The sequence below is a fragment of the Alligator mississippiensis genome, chromosome 4 (genome assembly GCF_030867095.1).
Source record: "Alligator mississippiensis isolate rAllMis1 chromosome 4, rAllMis1, whole genome shotgun sequence".
Classification (NCBI taxonomy): Eukaryota; Metazoa; Chordata; order Crocodylia; family Alligatoridae; genus Alligator; species Alligator mississippiensis.
Window position 1 is genome coordinate 137,068,310 of NC_081827.1, and position 23,597 is coordinate 137,091,906.

The following is a 23,597-nucleotide window of genomic DNA, read 5'->3' on the forward strand; positions in this document are numbered from 1 at the left end:
ATATAAACACACACATACACACAATCATATTGCAGCATTTATCTTTAGATGTCCAAATAATGTTTAAAATCTGGTCAGCAGTAAACGGAAACAATCAATCCACTAATTACAGGAAATATCCCCTTACTTTTAAGTACAAAATATGTTTTGATAACTTTATTTCTTTGTACCCAATATACGCAAGAAGTTGTATTCAACTAAGGCATAGGCACATCAACTACTCTTAGTAAACATAAAATAACTTACTCTTCTCTCATTAACAGATTAGCTATCCTGTATTTACTGTGGTGTAAGGGCATGTACATACACAGTTACAGAAGTAGATGATGCTCTTGAAGTTCACATACTACTTTACCTCTTGGTACAATTTTAAAATGCTGAACTTCCACATTTATTTATTTACTGAACCTGAATCCAAATAGAGTCTGGTAATTAACTGTTTATTCAAGGATGTGTTCTAAACAACATGTTCACTCAGCTCCTAACAAGAAATAAAAAAATTAGAAATCTGAAAAAAATATGTGTTGAGCTAAGCAAGTGCTGAATAAACGTGTCCAGATAAAGTAAATGCTTGTAGATAATGCAAAGAACTATACAATTTAATGTAAATGCTGCATTCCTTTATAAATCAATATATTTTAGTCGCTATCAACCAAGGAGAATGAACTCTTTAGGAAGAAGTACAATGCAAAACAAGTTAAGATTACTGATTATTTAAATAGAGTCTTCATACTGGCTGATTTAAAATCAGGATTAACATTGATGACTCAAATCTTAAGAGACGGGGTTTTTTTCAGCCCTAAATCATGGACATTTTAGGACTGCTATGGCAGACTACCATATCACAGCTCCTCTCAAAAACTTCATAAACTTCATCTTTAAATAGTTAGGGATTTTTGCCCACATTCTTTACACTGGAAACCTGTTTTAGAACTTTGTTCTTTTCCTTGAACCTGAATTTACTCTTGGCCAGCTTGTTATTCACCAGAATTTTCATCTCCAGAAGTGGTGCAATCACCTACCCTGGAAATCTTCAACAGGAGACTAGACAGTCACCTTGTTGGGGTCACCTGGCCCCCAGTTATCTTTCCTGCTTGGTACAGGGGGCTAGAGCCGATGATCTTCCAAGGTTCCTTCCAGCCCATCAATCTATGAATCTTCCTTGGTATCTCTCCCCCCTCCAAACATGTAGTTAGAGAAATCAGTCATCACATTTCTTAACCTTAATTTCTCTACGCTAAACTAGTTAAACTCTTTTACTCTGCACCTTTCCCAGTTTGAACATTTGCTCTCCATTTCCGCACTTTTTTTTAATACAAGTGACCAGAACCATCTACAGTAAAAACAGTTCTTTGCACAATGACATCAGTATTTTCCTATTTCTATTTAAGTCATAAATCATTCCACCCTACTTGGTGCACTGCACAACTTCTGTTGTTTGCAAACTACGTTACTGGTAACTCCAACAATCACTTGCCTTTGCTAGCACAGAAAAAAGAAACTTTGCTGTGACATAAGAACAAATAGTTAAGAGATTCTACATGTAACAATAATGGTGTTTTGCAACCAGCACATCTGCACCTATGCAAGAAGAGCAGCATGATTAAGTAGAAACAAAAATAATCACACCTATTTCCTCGATGATCAGAAATACTTGTGGGAAATGTGAAGCAATATGAGAGTGATTAAAATATGCACTGAATTGTCCAAGAAGCTAAGTCAATGTGTTATTAAATTTGTGCTTTCTGATGAAACACTGCCCCTTGTGCTCTGTCTTTGAGGACACAGTTCCTTTTATTAGCAACTCCTTTTTCACACTGATGTGCAGGTTGCTTTCATGAAAAGCTCATGGTAACACCAAATCCTAAGCAGAACTCAAAGTTCTTCCTCAGTTTTTAACTATCTTCCTTTGTCGACACTTTCAATACTTGAGCAGCCTGTCAAGTCTAAACACTCTAGACAGAAATGTTTGAAAAAGTATCTATTTATCTTTTCAAGTACAAAGAAGGATCTCCAAGTGTTCTCATCTTCCTTCAGATTTCTAATCTACAGGATAGTTAGCAGCTTGTTGGCAACAGGAATTCAGAATTCAGTGTGGAAAACTCCAACTGTTGGACTATATTCTTAACGACTCACAAAGGAAAAAAGGATCACTGACTTGACAGCAATGATTGGACCACTGCAAGATAAACTGACAGCCCTCTCCTGGGACAAGATACTGCAACTGATTTTCTTTCACTGAAGGAAAAGCAATTTAGTACCAAATGACTCAGAGTGATGTTGTAGCCAGGATGGTTCAGTTAAAGATATCAGCCACAAAAATCCTTGTCTCTTTGGTATTTCCTGGGAAATACATCTGGGAAAGCTTTTAATAACTTTTTGGGCAGGTGACCTGAAAAAGGTTAAATTGTGCCCAAAATCTTGTCTAACTTTCATAGATTTCATAGACATTAGGGCTGGAAGGGACCTCATAAGATCATCGGGTCCAGCCCCCTGCCCAAGGGACAGGAAGTCAGCTAGGGTCAAAAGATCTCAGCAAGTTAAATGTCCAAATGTTTCTTGAAAGAGTCCAGAGTAGGTGCTTGCACTACCTCTGGGGGGAGTTTCTTTATCCCAGACATGGTTGCTCCAGTAAAGCCTGGAGTCTGTACCAGGCTTTACTGAGCCCCTGCTGAAAAACCCTCAGCTGGTCATGGTGCCAGGGACGGAGGTGTCTCGGGTTCCTCCCAAGTACGACTCTAGTGCAATAAAAAAATATCACCTATAAAAATCCTTACCTCACAACAGTGTCACATTTTCAATCCACACTTCTTTGCACATGTCCAATGAAGGGTTAGAAAAGAGAGCTTATTTCCCTGAAGTACACTTTGGCCACAAAATTCATAGAGCACAGCATCTTTCATCAGTTTGTCTACCACAATGAATGCTGAGAGTATAATAAGCTGTATTTCTTTAATTACAAGTGAAATTCACCTGAAACACAGTCTGGCATCTCAAGACCCTCAAGCAGATGTTTGGACTGTATTTGTGTGTACACATACACATTTTTTATATGGCCCCTCCCTCCCATACATGGTCCCCTCAGGGTCATCAGACCTCCTTGTCAACATCCTCCCTGCAGTGACTATGACAGCAGGAGCAGAAAGCTAATAGGGATGAAATTGTGGGGCCTACTTCCATTCCCTTGCTGCCACATGCCTCTGGCAGAGTTCCTCCAAGCATCCTGTCCAAGAAGGTCTAGCGCAATGATTCTTAACCAGGGTGCTGCAGCACCCTGAGGTGCCCTGAGATCCTTTCACAGGTGCCATGGGATGCCACACAACGTTAGCACTGTTTGGTGTGCAAACATGATGCACAAGATAAACCTATAGATTCCTGTATGAAATCTCTAATGTCCAAACTATTCTGCCCTGTTATGGTCTGATTTCTTTGCAACAGAAAAATTGCTCTAGTCTTTTTATGTGGTTAAAAAAAAAGTATAAACTCAGACCTGACATTGTCTGAGGGGGTTACAAAGCATGCTGGACTGAAGATGAGGGCTGGCTGCCAGAGATGAATGGCAATAGATCAAGAGATGAGAGATTCTTCTTTCCCCAAGAGTCAGGGAGAAAAATTAAAATACTGTGCTCTACTTAAGAATAAGAAGTAAACAGGGGAATGGGTCTATGGAGGAAGAATTCTTGATGCTAGGATTTCTAAGAGGGGGTGTCATCATAAAGGCAGACACAGATGTTTGAAAATACAGAGATGTTTCTGTTCCCAGAGACAGGCAGATGAATATTCCCATATTATTTCCTAGCTGCACAGTTGTATATATACACAAGAGAATCTCTCACCTTGCTAAAAATTTTGTGAGTGAAGATAAGACACCAGTTACAGAGTGGGAGGCAGCGGGGGAGAGGGGGAGGAGAGCAGACATGCAGGATAAACCACGATTGCTTAACGTCACTCTGAATAATATATTTAATCATAAAATATTATAATTTACATTTTTCAGCTAAAACCTTGTATACTCCTAAAAGGAGGATATAGGCAATGCATCATTATCACAAACTTCTGGCAAAGTAAATTAAAACTTTAGCCAAACAGAAATACTAGCATATTCCATCACATTTTTAACATCCTTTTCCATAATGCTACTTTATCTTAGATCTCAGCCACATTAAAAACTCTGCCACAGATGTAATAATCACTCTCCTAAAAAGAGTCTTTCAGTGATTATAGGATGACAATGCAACATGCTGTAGAGATACAATTGTGGCAACTTCTGTATTAATAATGGAGTTTGCCAAACTTTAGATCATACTGGTTTCAGAAAGCTTTCAGGTGAGACAGAGGGAAACCAAGTAGAACAACATACAATATCATATACCCATCTCTAATATGGGATACACTCTAATTTTCTGCCCAGGAGCTTGTCTCTCCCAACTACACAGTTAGTCCAATAAAAATAGTTACCAAACAAATTCTACATCTCTTCACATAATGAGAAAAAGCAATCACTGAAATGTCAGTCCCCCAACCAAACACTTCATTTCTTACAGAACTGACCCAAACCACAACTGCAGACCTGTTCAGTATTCAAATACTGCAATATGTAAAGCCCATACATGATTTATAAGCTTTCTATTCAGTCAACTTTTGATGCATACCTAGCAGGGTTGACAGGAAAGTTAAGTTTGCAAATGTAAACTTAAGTGGTATCATCTTCCTTGGCTACTGCTGCCTCCATGCAGCACTGAATAATCTAATAATACTCCAGCAGTTTCACAGCTACTATTAAAATGCAGTGGGAAACAGTGAAGCTGACACGAACCAAGTCCATCACACTCCTCTGTAGTTTGGAGAAAGCTCCAAGCAATAGCAGGCACTGCTGCTGTTCAGAGAATTCCAGCCATTGGGCAGTTCTAGGATAAGGTGGACTCCTCACATATTCTCTTTCCAGCTGCCAAAGTAGGCCAGAGGCTGCCACAAGCAAAGGAACTTTTCAGTAGGCTCCAGAGACATCAACCCACTATAAATCCAACATACACTCTGCACCTGGTAGCGGGCCTGGCTTCTCACAGTCCCAGGACTGGTGAAGAGGTCCTATATATTACATATCCACTTTAACTAGTAGGTGTCTGCTATTTTTCCAAGTCTTAATCATAAGGGATTTAATTGCAACCTTATACTTCCAGGATATTGGTTTAAATTCACTCTGGGTTGGTAGGCACGTTAACAGAAATTACTGCTGTCATCTGGCTATTAGGTAGGCAAAGAAAGCATGTGTTCCACTGCATCTTTTGCACATCAAGCATCCTTCACATCTCCCATGCTGTTAGTTTGGCACATTTCACAGTGCTGAGTTCACAAAGAAAGAAGTAAACACACATATGCCAAACTTCCCCTTTACCTGCATGTATAAACTTAATCATACCTCTAACATTCTCAAGCTGGCAACTGCTTTTGCCTCATTAAGAAACTGCTGACACCTCTTGAAAACTGAATACATTTTACTTGGAGCCAATTCTGCTTGCATATCATATGTTGTTTATTAGAAAGGGCATCTGCATGAAAATTCAAGCTTTCTTTCTTTCAGCACTCAGCTAGTTGCTCCTGCTGCTTATAGGTATCCAAAATAACAATTAGCTGCTGTGGAAATTACTGTAATGTCACTGAGAGTAAGACTTCAGGTGGGAAGAGAAGCAGCAGGAGCAGATGAACTCTGAAGAAACAAAGATACTGTTTTGATGCAAATGTCTTTAGCAACAGACAAAGATGGGAGGAGGGGGGGGTGACAATCCAGGATGATTTACAAACTTAATGTCTTTCAAAAGTTTCTCCCTAAGAATCACAGGGTTCATGAAAACTTGCAAAGTATATGCAACTGTGTGCTAATTTGAAAAAATGACAGTCATGAGTGCCAAAATCCTCCTCCATTTGCCACTATAGCGAAAGGAAAAAAAAATAGCCAAGTCATAAACAAAGTTAGAGCTAGATACATTTGCATGAAGAAAACATGAATAAGAAAATGCTGTATTCAGAAAAGTTTTGGTTCATTCCTATTCCTGAGATCCAATCAAACTTTTCTAGCACAAGTAGGGCATGAAATGTTACACAGCTCATGTACCTAAGTATAACTCTCCCTCCAACAGGATACAATATGGCAAACAGATGCATGGGAAGACAAGGACTGCCGTGGCGAAATCTTGCTTTTCCAGAGCACTGAGCAACTGGCTATCAAGCACTTCCTCCAAACCAAACCACCTTCCTTCCAGTTCCCATCAAAACAAACTCATTAGTGCCAGCTGGCCAGCTTTTAAGTAAAAAATGGGATTGCTTTTCCCCCCCAATAGTATCAAAGCCTCCCCCCCTTCCTTATTAACTGTGTAAAAGAGTAAATTAAAAAAAAAAAAAAGATGCCAACTAGGTGCCTCCTCCTAACCAACAGAGATCATTTCAGATGAGCTGAAACAGTTATTATAGTCAAACGTACAGCACAGAAATCCCTTGGCTGCAGTTTTGTGCTCCACAGCGCAGGAAGGGGGGGAGGGGGGGGAGTTCAATTAAAAACGTTGAATGGCAGCCAACTGCCAGCTTTCAGAGGAGCTCTGAAAATGCAGAGCATCAGTCACTGCAACCCACCGCTTCCGGACCACAAACTTCTTGCAAGTCCCAGGACAGGGTCAGAACCTGAAACGCTTCTCAGGGCAGATCAGCAGGGCCTGAAACAAGTATCAGGACAGATGTGAGGGGCTTCTCAGGACAGGAGAGAGAAGCCTAACGCTTCTCAGGACAGATAAGGAGGATGTGAACGCTTCTCAGGACAGCTCAGCAGAGCCTTAAACACTTCTCAGGACAGATGAGAGGAGCTTAACGCCCCTCAAGATGCTCAAGAAGGACCATAAACACTCCTCAGGACAGAGCCGCCAGGCCCCGCGCTCCTCAAAGAAACCCATCGTACGCTGCTTGCCGACGGGGCGCTTGGTTTGTTGTGGGGGGCGGGAGTAAAGCTCAACCCAAGGCCGGCCTCTAGACCACCCCTTCCCCCTCGGCACGCAGAGGACCCCATGCCCTGCCCACGGCCCCCGCCCGAGGGGAGCGGGGACACGGAGGCGAGAAGGGGCCCGCGCCCAGCCCAGCGCCACCCTCAGGGGACCCCCGAAGCCCCTCCGGCCCCGGCCCCAGCCCCTCTCCCTGCCGCAACATGGCCCCGGCCGCCTCACCTCGCGCGAGGGCGCAGAGCGCGGCCAGCAGCAGCAGTCTCCGCGGCGCGGGCCCCATGTCCCCGGCTCTCACGGGCGGCGGCGCGGGGGAGGCGGGCGGCGGCACCCCCGCGGCTGCGGCCGGCTCATGCTGCGGCGGGCGGGCGGGGGGCCCCGCGGCGCGCTCGCGCTCCTGCCCCTGCCTAGCAGGCCGCCGCCTCCGCCGCGCCGCCGCGCCAGGGCTGCTGCAAAGCCCCCATCAGAGCGCCTGGCCCACCCCCGCCGTGTGCGCAGCGCAGCTCAGCGCAGGGATACGGGCCCCGCCTCCTACCGGCGCCCCGCCCCGCTTGTCTCCCTGCAGCCTCCAGGCCCTCTCCCTGCGTGCGTCCGTGCGCTGGGCAGCCGGAAGTGCATTGCTTTGCCTGACACAGCGTGGGAGTGCATTGCACGGCACTGCACTCGGGGGTTGGAGTGCATCGCATTGCATTTCACTGCCCTCCCCTCCCCTCCCCTGCCTTGGAGTGCGTTGCATTGCATTGCATTGTGTTGCCATACAGCACGCTACATGGGAGTGCATTGCATTGCCGGACGCCACGCAGCGTTGGAGTGCTCTACACTGCACCTCTGTGCACTGGACTGCATCGCGTTTCACTGCCCTATACTACACTGCAGTGCATCACATTCTCTGATCCCAGCTGTCTTTCCTGCTGGGTGCAGGTCGGCGGGACACGACAGTCTTCCAAGGCCCCTTCCTGCCGCGTATTATCTATGAATCCATTCACTGGAGTGCGTTACCCTGCCCCACATTGCATCGCACTACACTGGAGTGCATCGCATTTCACTGCTGTACATTACTGTACATTGGAGTACATCGCATAACACCACCTCCGTCCACTGCCCTGTCCTACACCACACTGTGTGTAGCGCGTCCCGCAGCCCCGGCTCTTTGCAAACCTCACTGCACAGGCGCGGGGACGCATCCGCCGGCGGCGGCATACCAACGGGACTATTTTCTTCCTCGCCTCCCTTTTCCTTCGGGGAGCGGGATAGCCGGGTCTACTTTCGGGAACAGGACAGCAGCCGGAGTCGCAGCCGCCGCGTCACAAAGGGCGGCCTGATCCGCTGCCAGTGCTGCAGGTGGCCCGCGCGGCTCCCCTGGCGGGGAGGCAGCGGCAGAGCGCATGCGACGCCCCCGGCAGCGGGTCGCGGGGTCCCGCTGGAGCAGCCGCGACGTGTCCGACCTCGGGGACTGGGGTCTCCTTTGTGTGCCCTGGGCGTGAGGGGACGCAAGGTGGATCCCGGGACGAACCCAGAGACTTCAACTAGGAATCCCTAGGATTCAAAACCTTCTGCCTTGTGGTGGCCCTTCGCAGCTCTTGGGGAGGGAAAAGCTGCCCTGTTATTTTTCCATCTTCAAAGCAGAGGTAGAGTTTTCCCGGGGGGGCCTCCAGTCTGAAAACAGGGTTGAAAACCGCTGCCGGGGGTGGGGACAAGGAACGAACTGGCTCAGTCGTGTAGTGCTCGAGTATCAGTAGCCTGTCTCTCCTCCCCCCCCCAAAAAAAAACTTGCATTGTACAATAAAGCTATGATCTGTGTGCGTGTCCCCCGTGCGAACTGGCAAGCGACAATCTTGCCTTTCCTCATTGCTTACCTTAATCCTTTTGTCAGGATTTTGCTGCTTAATTGCAGTAATGTTGCCTGATCAATTGCTCACACAAATGTCCCTGTTTGCTTTTTTTTTGGTCGCCATTATTTTTCCCTTTTTACTTTGAAAGTGGTCAAAAAGCCCAAATATAAAACAGAGAGGCTATGTTTCATACCTAAACACACTTTCTGGACCATTTCCCCAAATAATGTCCACTGAAATATATCCCTTGCTTGGAAAACTACTATAAATAGATTTTCACAGTTTTGTGAGGCACAGTATATTGGTTATCCATTTATAAGAACTTTAAAATACTTCTTTTCCAAGGTATTCTGGTCTTTTGTACTTGGATCCACTGACACATTTTCTGTTCATTAGTTTCTTTCATTCACATTACAAGCTCCATTTACTGATTCATACAATGAGACATACATAAGGACTTACCCACCACTTTGTCTCTTATCTGCCTTGTAACAACCATTTAATAGAACACAATTCTAATACACAAACGTTTACGGCAGAAGGTGAGAGAATATCACATTAAATGGTCATAACATGTTCAGACCTATCAGAAACACAGAAAAAAGAATACTTGCTCAACAAATATTTCATAATTGCTTATTCTTTCAAATTATTATTTATCACAGGAAATCAGCATCAAAACCAGATTAAAATTAGGTATTATGGATCTGTCAAGCCAGGCTTCTCTTGGTCTGCTCTCTGGTACCATGTAAACCAGTACAGCCTGTTCTGGGTCGGGTTGTTGGCAACTAAACCGGTGCTCCCACCAGGCTAGCCTGAGTGAGGAGTATGTGCGGACACCCAGCAGAAATAAAAACAAGACTTGTCAAAGGGCAGATGAGCTCCCTGTGAGACAGCGGCCATCCCATACCTGGAGAGGAGATGGGTGCCACTATGTCACTTTGCCTGAAGAATCACCAATAATGCACAGCATCTAAGGTGCCCCAGTGGTCACAGTGACCTCTGAACTCACTTGACTTGATTATGGATCTTGCATGAGGCCCCAGGTCCTGAAGCCGTGTGATTATATCTGAATCTCAGCTTCCATGGAAAACAGTTCTATAAAGTAGGTTGTTTCTAGTTTAATGACTGCAAGGACAAGCTTGAGAATATAAATAGTGTAAACGAAAGTAGTGATGTCTGCTGGAGCTGGATCTACATTACAAGATTTTCCTATCAGAGTTAAGTCAACTAGAAGCATGTAAAAAAATAAATCAAGCCACCTAACCAACATAGTGATGCCAGAAAAAATACCCTGCTTGTTGATGCTTGTATGCCAGCAAGTGTCCTTTTGCTGGTGAGGCAGTACCTGATGTGTGAAAGGAGGTACAGCTATGCCACCAGCCAAATAGATTTCATCATCAGTCAGGGTAGATACTGGGAAACGCTGGAAATCTCTGGGACTTAGAGAGGGCCCCTGTTGCCATTGCAGGGTAGATAATGACACCAAATGTTGCCCTCTGTCTCTTAATGGGGAAAATGGCTTCCCTTGCCTCTGCCACTGCATTTGGAGAATGCAAACCTCAGGGGCAGAGCAGGGATTTCTGCATGCCATGCTGCACTGTAACAGGGAACCCTAGCCCTGTTACTGGAAAGCAGGGCAGCCCCTTTAAGACCAGAGCCTTCAGGGCACATCCTACTGGCAGAAAAGGGGTTAAAAGCTGAGTCTGGCTGGTTGGTCAGCTGAGGGGGCATCAGGTGATTGGAAGAGGGCTCAGGCCAGGACTACATAAGTGATGCCTAAACTGGCTGGGGGGGGATTAAGTTGCAGAGAGAGTGGATTCCTGAGAACTCACAAAGTAGGGGCAGCTTCATGAGAGAGCGAGCAGCTAGTGGTGGGATGCAGAGAGACAGAGACCCTGGAAACATAAGCAGGCAAATTGTCTTCTTTGCCTTTATTTTTGTTATAGCGCAGAGGCTTATTGTTTATGTTTTTTTTTAGACTGGTTGTGGCTGAGGCTGTAGGGGAGGTGGAGACCTCATTAGTGTCCACAATGCACAGCTGGAGGGCTAAAGAGCCTGTGCTATAGCAGGCACAACCATACAGGGCACGCAGCCCGGAGTGGAGGGATGCCCTAGTGCCTCAATGTCAGGTCCTACCAAGTGGGCCTAGGCTGGGAGGCCAAGGTATAGAATAAGGGGTAAAGTTGGGGAAGGCTGAGGCCCCAACAACTCAGCACCACAGGGGTGCAGTGTTAAAGAGACTGGGGAGCCCAGTGCCGTGGTATAACGGGCCAGGAGCCCAGAGTGGTTTGTTGAGCTAGGGCCTCGAAGTCAAGTCTTAAATCGTGGACCTTGGCTGGTAGGCCTAGCCAGATAAAAAGGAGCAGAAGCTCAGGAGGCTGAAGCCCCCACAAATGGATGGTATACAGGCAACACCTATAAGGCATAGAGCATGTTAAGGGAAGGTAGAAGCATACAAAGAGCCCTTAAGGCTGATGCTCGTCACTGCAAGGTGTTCTTGAGCTTCATGACCCTACTGGGAAACCCTGGGGCAGCTTCCTCTTCAGAACCCAAAGAAACATCAGGACCTGGCAGGTAAGTGAAGCGGGGGTCTGTTCCCAGCAGGAAGGGCAAATGTAAAGAGACTCAGGAGTGTCCCAGGCACCCCTAAAAGTCACTAAGGATGGCATTCTATTACCTGCACCTAGGCACCAAGTGACCTATATCCAGCCCTGGTCAGCACAACTCAGCATTGCAGGAAAAGCAGAATGTTATCTGAGCTAGGTCCAGAAGAAATAGCAATTGCATAATGTTGTAGTGTAATTTAAATTGTACAGTCATAATTTAAAATAAGTTATTAACCTTTTAAAAAGAGGAATGCAAAATCTGTAGTGAATTGTATAACACAAGGGGGGAGGAATCTCTCCCTGAGCTATCGAGCCCAACCCCCTTTACCCCTTCCACCAAACCATAGAAAATTAAGGTTGGAAGGGACTTGAGGAGGTCATCTAGCCCAACCCCCTGCTTAAAGCAGGGCCATCCCCAACTAGATCATTCCAGCCAGGGCTTTGTCGAACCAGGCCTTAAAACCCTCCAAGGATGGAGATTCCACCCCGTCTCTAGGTAACCTGTTCTAGTACCTTACTACACTCCAAGTGAGACAGTTTTTCCTAATATCTAATCTCAACTTCCCTTGCTGCAACTTGAGACCATTTCTCCTTTTTCTGTCATCTGCCACCACTGAGAACAGTTTAACTCCATCTTCTTTGGAACCACTCTACAGACAGGTAGTTGAAGGCTGCAATTAAATCCCACCCCCTGAGTCTTCTCTTCAGACTACATAAGCCCAATTCCTGTGGCCTTTCCCCAGAAGTCACGTGTATTGGGACCCAGAGGCCTTGAGGCTTTGGTTTGACCCTTGTGCTTGGCTCAAGCTGTATGCCTAGCTTGCATTGTGGTTGAGACATGCACCCAGTGAAAGGAACAGATGGCAAAATACTGTCTCTGACTTAAAATTAATCAGGAAGCTAGCTAACTAAACGGAATAAATGTGGTATGGGCAAAAGAGGAACAGTCAGAGCAAAACCTACCCCCACCTAAGAATGAAAAGATTACTTCAAGATAGAAAATTCTAGTTAAAGGTAACCATATTTGGCAAACAGAAGCAAGATTATCAATGTGTATTAAGAGGAAAGTTTAAGCTAATTTTACATATTAAGAAATACAAGCTATATGATATAAAGAAAGGTGAGGGAGTGTATCCTTCAGAACACTCCTGAAGAAAGCTTGAAGAGATCCTGTCACCGATCCAAGATCCTGTCTTGACATCAGATGTGGGGACCAGGAGCCCTGGACAAGAAGACTTCATGGCCTGATCAAGCAGTGAAGTTGTGTTTGCAACATTACAGGGTGCTGAGCATCTGCTTTGACTAGCTACAAACCTAACATTTTTAACTGCTAAGGCTGCTTCAGTTCTAATTAGAGTTGTATCTGTTAGGGTTCAATAAACTTACTTTTAGTTTAGAACAACTGTGTCTTAGTCTCCTTGTCTGGTATACAATGCATTATAGCATCACAGGGACACAACAAGTGCCTCAACCCTCTAACCATTTTTGTTGCCCTCCGCTGGACTCTCTCCAACTTGTCCACATCCTTTCTGTAGTAGGGGACCCAAAACTGGACACAGTACTCCAGCTGTGGCCTCACCAGTGCCAAATAGAAGGGAAAAATTACTTCCCTCAATCCCCTGCCAGTGCTCTTACTAATGCAGGCCAATGGGCTGTTAGCCTTCTTGGCAACAAGGGCACACTGTTGACTCGTATTTGGCTTATTTCCTACTGTAACACCCAGGTCCTCTTTTGCAGTTGCTTAACCAGTTGGTTCCAAGCCTGCAGCAGTGCATGGGATTCTTCTGTTCTAAGTGCAGGACTTGGCACTTGTCCTTGTTGAACCTCATGGGATTTCTTTTTTGGCCCAATCCTCCAATTTTTCTAGGTCACTCTGAATCCTACCCCTACCCTCCAGCATATCTACTACTCCCTACAGCTTGGTGTCATCTTTGAATCTGTTGAGAGTGCACTCCATTCCATCTTCCAAATCATTAATGAAGAATGAAGCAAGAGTATTTTTCTAGCTTTATTTCTAGCTCAGAAATGCAGAATGTAGTTTATTTTAGAGTAGAAGTGCACTGATCTATGCCATATTGGATCGGCACTGATAAAAGGAGAATTGACATTATTGGCTATTGGGTTTTTTTGGCTGATGAGCCGATAAAGTTAATGGATCAACATAATACACCTTCTGGTGGGGGTCCCCAGATGCACATGGCCAGGAATGCCGATTGGCAGTGTGGAGAGCAGCACCCTACAGGTAAGTCTGTGGAAAGAAAGGGCCATGGGGGGGCAGATCAAGGCCTCCATGGTGAAGGAGGGAGTGGGGCAGGGGCTGGGGGCACTGCCCAACCTGGGCTGCAAATGGGACCAGGGCAGGGAGTGGGACAGAGCCACAGGCAGGTTGTCAGGGGTCATGCGGGATGGGAGGGCATGGCTCCCTGCCACTGCAAACCTCCCTGAGGGAGTCATGGTGGGACATGTGCCCCCCCAGATCTGTGTGGAGTGAATGCGGGTTGCCTGCTGTAGGTTCAGGGCTCTCTGCCCTGCTACCTTTGTCCCAGGGGCTGTGTGCTGGCCATGTGTCCCCTGTCTGTCTGGCAGCGGCAAGTTGTAGCCCCCACTGCTGGACAGGCAGTGGACATGCAGCTAGCACCAGCTCCCAGGGCAAAGACAGCAGGGTGGAGAGCCCCAAGCCTGCAGCAGGCAGCTCGCATCCAACCTCTCCCTGCTCCGCTCTACTCCTAAAAGTGTCCCTGTGCTTAAAAGTGGTGGTGGTGGTGGTGCACTAACCAAAGGTCATTTGATGACCTTTAGTTCAACCACCCTCACTGAAATTTTTACATGCTGGAATGCTGATCCCTTGAATGAGCCACCCGTGGCTCCATCCCACTTCCTGCCCCGCCCACTTGTTCCCTCACTTCAGGGACCTTGATCTGCTCCACCCCCTGCCCCTTCCCCTCCAGACTTTCCTGCAGGGAGCTGCTCTCCATGCTGCCTCGCTGTGCTTCTGTAAATCGGCTATCAGATTGGTATCAGCCAATATGCCTGGTAAATAATCAGCTATAGGTATCTGCCAAGAAAATCTTTATTGGTGCACCTCTATTTCAGCAGTACCACATAATAAGTACCTCATGCATTCTACACTGCAGCAGTTTGAGAGACCTGGTTCGGTACATTAGTTGATCTATGCTCAAAGGCAAAACAAAATAAATGGCAGTGAGAAGAGGATGTGCATTTTTTGTAATATAGAGTTCCTTGTAGTGATTAATATTTAGTAGTTGCTTCAGAACTCAACCTTCTGACTGTAGGTTCAGTACAACCAAAGACTGCCTCTGCAAAGAGATCTGTGCAAGCACAAAGATGGATTCTTATGAAAACACTAAGTCCCAGTGAAGTCAATGGGATCCTTTACAGGTATCAGGGCTGAAGTCTGGTGAGCTGGTAACAGAAACCACCAGCACGATTAGTTCCCTTGCTCAATGGGCACTGGAGGGTGAAGTGCTGGCTGTACTGAAATCAATGGCAAAATTCTCACCAATATCAAGTTTTCTCTCACCCTGAAAAGGAAAGGTTGGGGTGCAGAAGAACGTAATGCAATGATGGTTTGAACTGTCATTGATTTTATGGCACTAGATAAATAGAAGACTGGCTTCCAGCATCATCACTCTGACACTTTCCACAATCCCTGTATTCACTTCTCGTAAAAGACTTAATTCTTGTCCTTTCCAAATCCAGGTCAGTTATAAAATTATGGTGAATGCACTTCATAATAACTATAGCTAAAGGGGTTTGTTCTTTGGTCCCGTTCCAAAAGGTAATAGCCTCTTTACAATACTGCTACTGTAACCAGTGGGTAGAATGGAGTTAGTGAACCCTTGGGCCAGTATCAAAAGGGACACATTTTGACACTCCACTGCTAAGTTAATAGATTTCCTTGAATGAGCAAATGGAATATTTGTCTTTTTTCTAGAGACCCCCCTCATCTCATCCCTGTATCTTGGTCCAGTCTCTTCATATCTCTGCTGCTACCAGAGAAGTCTATTTATATAACAAGCATGACACTCACTGTTCCTACAGTGATTGTTCCTTTCATCTGTAGTGCCTACATAGTAGTAGATTAGCTGCCCACTCAAGTTCCCTTTTGCCATACACAGTGGCCACTCTCTCTTTATGCCCTTTTCATGGTCATCTACATGTGCTTTACGTCTGTTCCTTTCTTCCTTCCCTATTACTACTAGCAGCTGGCATGATGCTTACAATGACAACCAGACATTTATTTGTGGCTCCAAGTGGCCTGCCACAAATGTTCTCACACAGCTAAGAACTTGAAGATGAGAAACAGCTTGAGCTGTTGCTTTGAGGCTAAAGCTCTGCACATGCAGACTACTTCAACAGAAATTCTGTGGGAACACTTTAAGAGTGGAGATGGAGGATAGCTGTTCTCAGGGATTTACCTACCACCTACCTTACAAACATGCTGTCACTGCTGCAGTGGTAGCCAGAGTGTCTGAGGTCATGCAGTTCCCTTAGCCTCTTCCCTGGCTTTTCTCCACTCCTACTCGAGCTCTCAAGACCAATGTATTGCTCCAGGGTCTCATAGCAGGGTTTAGGCTGCAGTGATTTCAGCTCTCACCAGGCAGAATTCGAACCCTAATTCTGCACTGCCCACTAGACTACCGGGCAATGCTACCCTTATGAATATTTAGCAGTGGCTAAATTTCAACACCAAAATATGCAAGTACCATTTTAGAAAGAAGTTGTTAGTCTGAAATATTGTAGAAGGTAGAGTAGTATAGCACCTTACATAGACTAACTCCTTCAGAGCAGCATGAGCTTTCCTAGGCTACAACCTACTTTGTCAAATGCTGTGATTCAGATTATAATAAACGTTTTGTTATCTGGTATGAGTGGGGTAACAGGGGTTCTGGTTATCTAAAAATTCCAGTTATCTGAGAGTTATACGGAAGACAGTGCCATACTTGTAATGCAAATACTTGATGCGCACGAGAACGCTGGATAGACTCAGCAAAAATTCCAGTTGCTAAAGTGAGAACTTGTACGGGGGGGGTGTATTGGAAATTCCATTTAATAGAGTATTCCAGTTAGTAAAATGCTGGTTAACACAGATGTTAATGTATATCACATATTCTGAACGAGTTAGTCTATAAAGCTGTCACCTTGCTCTGACTTCAACCATTTTAGCAAGTTAAGAGTAGAAAATTTGTCAAGTCCTGTATGCTAGCTTGGTGGAGCTAAAACATCCTTTAAAAAACAAAACAAAACAGACAACAGGCATGGAAATATTTTATTTTAGTTTGCTAAAAAACTTCCAAAGGGCCTGCATATGGGCCCCATTAACTGTGATGTGCGTGCATTTTAAACAACAGTTTTGAGACACTTCCTTTTCAGAACAATTTTATAGAGTTCAACATTTTGCAACACACTTCCTCAGTATTTACCAATTATGCTTTTCATTTCATCCTTTGAAGCTTAAGAATTAGTTATTAATAAAAATGTTGCACATGTTCACAGTTTCAGTCACAGGGATTAATGGCTGAAATTTATGTCTCTAGTTGTGAAAGGTACAGCATCAATTCATAGAGTAAATGCTCACAGAACAGCTTTCATAAATACCTTTCAATCGTAGTGTGATTTACAAATGAAAAAACAAGCTTAATATAGGGAATATGTCATCTATCATTAAAGAACACCGCTACTTATGGCCTGACATTTAACAGTTTGACATTGCACAGCAACACCAGAGTTCAGGACAAGGAAAGAGAAATACCTTTTCCAATTCAAACTGCAGGAGGAGGGAATGTAGATCAGAATGTAATTGCCCAAGCTAGAATTCAGCTAGAAACCTAGAGTTAACAGCAGGAGTGGCCAAAATATGGCCTGCAGGCTGGATCTGGCCCGCCAAATGATTTTACCCAGTCTGCGCTTGCTCCTCTGAAAGAAAATTGTATTCAGCCCATGGCTGCCCCAGCTTTCTGTGCTTCTCACCCTTCTCCCTTCCCCGTGCCAGCTGCAGCAGCAGCAATTGTTGCTCCCCTCCCAGGCTGGCCTGCCCTGTCCCTCCTCCAGCCCCCAGTGTAAGCTCCAACACAGTGGGGCATAGAATTCATGGCCAGGCTTCTGCCTGGTGAGGCTGTCTGTATGTGCTCCGACCCTTCACCTGGCAAGTCAAAGTTCAAGTAAGGTTCTCCCCACTGGCAGGGGAAGGGGGAGGCAGGGGGAAAAGGGCCAGGAGCTGTGGACTATCCAGGCTCTGCAGGGCCGGGACCTAGGAGGGGCACAGGAACCGGTGTTGTTTCCATGGGCTTCTAAGTGCCACATGGGTGCAGCTAGCGTGGCTCCAAGTCAGTCATAGCCAAGTCATGCAGGAGCCACGCCAGCTGCACCCATGTGGCCCAAAGTGACACGCAGGAACACAGCATGGCTCTGACCTGGCTATGTGCCAAGAACTTCAGGCAGCAAAGGGGTTGCAGAGAGAAGGAGAGAACAGTGTGGCACCAGCCTGGCCAAGTCCAGATTACCCACAGCTCCCAGCCCCCTTCTCTCTGCACTCCCCCTCTGCCTCAAGTTCCTGGCATGTGGCCAGGCTGGCCTGGTGCCATACTGTATTTCCACATGCTGCCTTGGGCCACATGGGTGCAGCTGATGTGGTTCCTGCCCGACCTGGACACATGCCAGGGACTTGGGGTGGAGGGAGAAGAGGGCCAGGAGCTGCAGGTCATCTGGGCCTAACTGGGCTGGTGTTGTGCTTGGTTTCCGCCCTTCTCCCTGCACTCCTTCCCCCTCCCCAAGTCCCTGGCCCTCGGCTGGGTTGGCCAGGAGCCGCCCCAGGTGCACCCACATGGCCTGAGCTGGTGTGTGGGAATACAGTGCATCACCAGTATGACCATGTGCTGGGGACTTGGGGCAAAGGAGGGGGTGCAGGGAGAAGTGGGGAACAAAGGTTAGGTTCCCCCTAGCCTTTGTTCTCTCTGCCCAGGTATGGGCAATTATTTGGGCCAGAGGGCCACTTAAGGAGTTTTGATGAGCTGTTGCACGGGGCAGGGAGGGGTGCTGACCCAGCCTGCAACAGCTTGCCCACCCAAACTCCCTAAGTGGCCCTCCAGCCCAAATAATTACCCATCCCTGGTTAACAACCTCTCTCTGAAGGAAAGAATTATGGGAGCACAAGCAACGCTTTCTACATACAAGAATGTATGGTTTCTCAGTCTATAAAATAAATACATGCACAATATCCAATTGCACCCAAAAGAGTCACTGGTTCATTGCAAATTCAGAGTTCACCTGGGTCACCTTCATCTGCAGTGCCTCCATCTCAGAGTCTTCCCCTACTTGAGCAGTTAGAGGCAGGATTATGATAAAGGATATTTGAGGGGTTTATATTTAAAGATAGTAAAATCTTCTTCAAAATCAAAGTGAGAACAAAGGTGCATTCTTACTGAGCCTGTAACCTTCATTAGCATGAGCAGGGACTTGAATTTGTGCTTTTGGCAGTACTGGGTTGCCACAAACTCTCTTGCTCAAGTTATATTTTGACTGTATGTATACTGATTTTCACAGTTTATGGCCCATAACTCATTTTTTTGAGCAAAGAGGTGGTGGAAGCATCAATTACGTATGGTTAAAGACTCATTTGGTGATTTTTTTTTTCTCTCCCATCTCTGTTGGTTACTTTGAATACTTTTTCTGCAGCACTGGCCTTCAACAAAGACCCTTCATGTACAGCTGGGAAGAAAAACACAGATATGTGACAGGGGAACACCAAGAGCCCCTGCAAAGGTGTTTGCTATGTCATACATGTTTCAAAGGTATTTATAGAAAGCTGTGCTTTCAGTTTTGAAACAAACAGATCCTACTTTCTTCTCAAGAACAAAAACGTGGTTATGGCAAGAACATCCATTCTGTCCTTCTGACACCCCAGTCCATATATAGTACTTGGTCACATGGGTCTGTGTAATGCAAAAGGCAGTGAGTTGGGTCTGAATAAACCTGTTTTATAAAGCCTCTTCCAATGCCTTTTCAAGTGTTAGGGCTTTACAGTTAATGTAACTTTTACTAATTTTTCCTTCCTGCAATTTTGAAAAATCTAATACCTTTAGAATGATCTGAAAAGAGCTTACACAGAACAAAATCCCCATTTAATCTTGGCATATTAAAAGCTCTTTTCTGTGAACAATACATTTAAAATACTATTTCCACCCTCAAATACATGTTAATTTGTGGTTTATGATTCTTGGCACTTTAACTGCAAGATTGTTAATGAAGCTATGCACTTCCTATGTTTCACTGTGACTATAAATTATTAACTTCTTATGCCAAAAAGCATCAAAATCCATGGGATGTTGTTAAAAACCAATTTAAATCAAAGACCCATACCTCTTTGCAGAAGGAGAAAAATATTTGCAGGATACTTCTTAAGTACTGTTCTCCTGCCCAGGCTTTTGTACCCTAAAGCTGTCACTCCAGCTGTACTTTTCAAGCAAGGATTACATTCAGCAAGCTGATGTCTCACTCGGCTTAATTCTATCCTCGCAAGACAGACAGATACCTACTACTATTCCATTCAGTTGCTGCCCCAAGACTACTTGCTCCTTATGTGCATAACTTATAGTCCCTACTGGCTTCAAATTGATATTTTATAGACATACATCCATTTTAGGTTGTGGGTCTACACTTACATCTGTTAGTTATCTATATTGAGCTACTGTCTCAGAGAAATTTAATGATCTATACTTAAAATGATCCTGTAATGGCAAGTCTTGGGTAGATGGGCAGAATTCACCAGGACACCTCACCGAGGCCACAGCTGACAGCTGCAGAGTGGTTGAGCAGAGAGCTCCGAGGGCCAGTCTTCTAATAGACTTACCTGCAGGAACACCACTCCAGACTTGGAGTGGCATACAGTGCCACCATGGCGATTTATACGCTCCTGCTCCTTCCGGCTCTGGGGATGCACAGTAGATGATATCAAGCAGCCACGATGTGTTGGGAGCATAAAAGAAACTGCAACCCTGCTCAGAGCAGGGTGGAGAGCCAGGAGGCAGTCTGGCATTTGGAGACCTTGGCAGACTCCTGAGGAGTCTCCAGGGAAGGGATCAAAGAGGGACTAAGGGCTGTTAGCCCCACCTATCCCAGGAAGCCAGCAGACCAGGGTAGGGTTTTTTCAGGACTGTCCTCCTCCCTGAAGGGGGGAAGCCTCAGGAGTGGCTGGCAGGACTACGTGTGCAGTTTTACCAGCACTTTCACTTTATTTGTGAGCACTCCAGGGGAGTTTTTTGGCTCTGTTATTGGTAAGCAAGGTTTTGAGCATGAAGACCCCATTTCTTTTTTTATTTATTTATTTTTTTTTTGCATTTACTTTCTGAATTTATAGGCAGCCACAAGATCACCTCTCAGGGCTAAAGAGATCTAGGTAACTCAGTCTCTCCTCATAGGGCCTTGCCTGCAGGCTTCTGACCACGAGTGGCTCTCCTCTGAATCCTCTCAACCATCTCCGCATCCCTCTTGAAGTGCAGCGCCCAAAACTGGACGCAGTACTCCAACTGTGGCCTGACCAGTGCCGCATAGAGGGGAAGCATCACCTCCCTGGACCTGTTCATCATGCGTCTGCTAATGCATGATAAAGTGCGGTTAGCCTTGTTGATCATTTGGTCACATTGACAACTCATGTTCATCTTGGAGTCAACTATGACTCCAAGATCCCTTTCTGCAGCTGTGCTGCTGAGGTCATCCCCTAGCCTTTAAGTGTGTTGGTGGTTCTTTTTGTACAGGTGCAGCACTTTGCACTTGTCTTTATTGAACTGCATCCTATTTCGTTCTACCCATTATTCCAACCTGTCCAGATCTGCCTGGATCTCTTCCCTACCCTCTGGTGTGTTAACTTTGCCCCATAATTTGGTATCATCTGTGAACTTGGACAAGGTACTCTCCACACCCTCATCCAAGTCACTGATGAAGACATTGAATAGCACTAGTCCAAGGACACCGAGCCTTGCGGGACTCCACTACCCACATCTTTCCAGGTCAATATCGACCCATCCACCACCACTCTCTGGGTTTGACCCCTAAGCCAATTTGCCACCCACCTGACCATCATCTGTAATCATCTACATCACAGCCTGTCAGTTTATTTACAAGAACAAAATGAGATACCGTCATAGACTTCTTAAAGTCTAGGTAGATGACATCTACTTCGACACCTGCGTGTCAGCATTTTGTGACCTGGTCATAAAGAGAAACAAAGTTAGGCAGGATTTACCTGAAATGAATCTGTGCTGATTTCCTTTTAGTTCATACACAGCAGCAGCCTAATCTACCATCGCCCCATGGGAGACAGAGAGCAAGATTCCATTGGTGCAGTACCATCCCTGATACCAATGAAGGAGACCAGTGGCTTTGATCGGGTGACAAATGCACCCTTGGCAACATTGTAGCAGGCATGTGGACATGGTGTAGGGAAGGTGGAGCCCCAAGCCATCAATATATCACTCCATGAGTAATCCCCAAAAGCAGGGGGAGCAGGGAGGAATAAAAACCCAGAAAATCAACACTGAACCTTCCTGTTTCTTCTTAAACACAAAAGACATGGCAGGAGAGTTGGAGGCAGACCCTTTCCAGGGTGCTCATGGATAGCCCCAGTGGAACTCAGGCTTCATCACAGATCCCAAAACATTTGAGCTACTGGGCTATTTGCAGTGGCTCATCATTGAGTTAATTAAATTTTACTGAGTCAATGGAAGTGTATGAACTGGGTTTTTTAAATTAATAACCCAATTCTTGAGGTACAAAAACACATTTAACCCCCAGAAACTTCAATGGGAACAGATGTTCTCAGTACCTTACCACTTTTAACCCCTCATAAGGATTCACTGATTAATTACCATGATATAGGCCTCTTCAGAATAAATACATTTTACAGTCCTTCAATCCTCCTTCCCTTTTCACTGTACCAGTATTCAAAACATGACATCTGTTTAAAAAAGAAACTAAACAAACACACTTTCATGCTCACACTCTCTGTTTTTGTGTTCAAATATCTTATAAATGTTCAAGCAAGTGGGTGTTCTGTCCAGTAAGAGAGTAGGCAAGTGTTCCCCCTACTCAGCATTTAAATGGAGGGCAATGAGGATTTTCACACACCAAACTAGGGGGAAACTGTACTGCTTAGCTAAATTTGAGGCACATCATTCAGATTCAAACAGGATTTGGCAACATGTCATTCAGATTATCCTTAAGAAACTGAATACAGGGGTAGGGGTGGGGGAATTACTAGGTCCCTTAAGAGACATACATCCCAGATAGACTCAAAGTACAGATGTAATCCAGCAAGTCAACTAAGGAAAAAAAAGCAGACTTGATTTAAAAGTTAGCAAGTGTTTTCCAAATCAAAATTATTTTCTTTAAAGAGGCTCTACAAACAAGCTGTTTTTCTGTTTACTAAATGCAAAGACACAACCACACCAAACCCTACTTAATACAATATTATGACTGAGATTTAAACAATGGTGTTAACAGCTCCCTTGATGACCTGTAGTGTTTTCTATCACTGCTTGTCTCTAACCTAAAAGCAAGCATGATATTTTGCAGTGAGTTATCAATGCTGTATGCTCCATAAACATTGGCTTTTGTTCACTCAAAACTCTCAGCCATTGTGTTTAATGCTGGGGATGATGCCACAGGGGAAGACACGTCTGCAACAAACACCAGGCAGGCTGAGCAACAACTGAGCAGCTGGAGGAAGAGATGCTGGGTCATCATAGTGGGCGACTCCCTCCTGAGAGGCATAGAGGGACCAATCTGTTGACCGGATCCCACAGCATGGGAGGTTTGCTTCCTACCCGGAGCCAGGATTCAGGACATCACAGTAAGGATTCCCAACCTCATCTGGCCCTCTGATTACTATCCCATAGTCCTCATCCATGTGGGCATGAAAGATGCAGCCAGGAGTAGTCTGGACCAAGTCATGAGAGACTACAGGGCTCTGGGAGCCAGGCTTAGGAAGTCAGGGGCACAAGTAGTCTTCTTGTCCATCCTTCCAGTCAGTGGTTGCCATCTGCATCAGGATGCTGCATCAGGGAAGTCAATCTGAGGCTCTGGAGTTGGTGCCATTATGCGGGTTTTGGCTTCTACAACCACGATCTGTATTTCCATGAGAGAGGCATCCTGGGGCA

The 23,597-nt window shown here is 45.5% G+C and overlaps 1 protein-coding gene across 1 annotated transcript in view; it reads right to left on the reverse strand.

Moving 5' to 3' along the window:
- The window catches only part of LRP6 (LDL receptor related protein 6), a 196,092-nt gene extending 188,667 nt beyond the window's left edge, over positions 1–7,425 (reverse strand). The window contains exon 1 of the mRNA XM_006267901.4: positions 7,209–7,425. Within this exon, the coding sequence (XP_006267963.1) occupies positions 7,209–7,266 (58 nt within the window). The 5' untranslated portion in view covers positions 7,267–7,425. The remainder of the gene's footprint in view (positions 1–7,208) is intronic.
- Between the last annotated feature and the right edge of the window lie 16,172 nt (positions 7,426–23,597).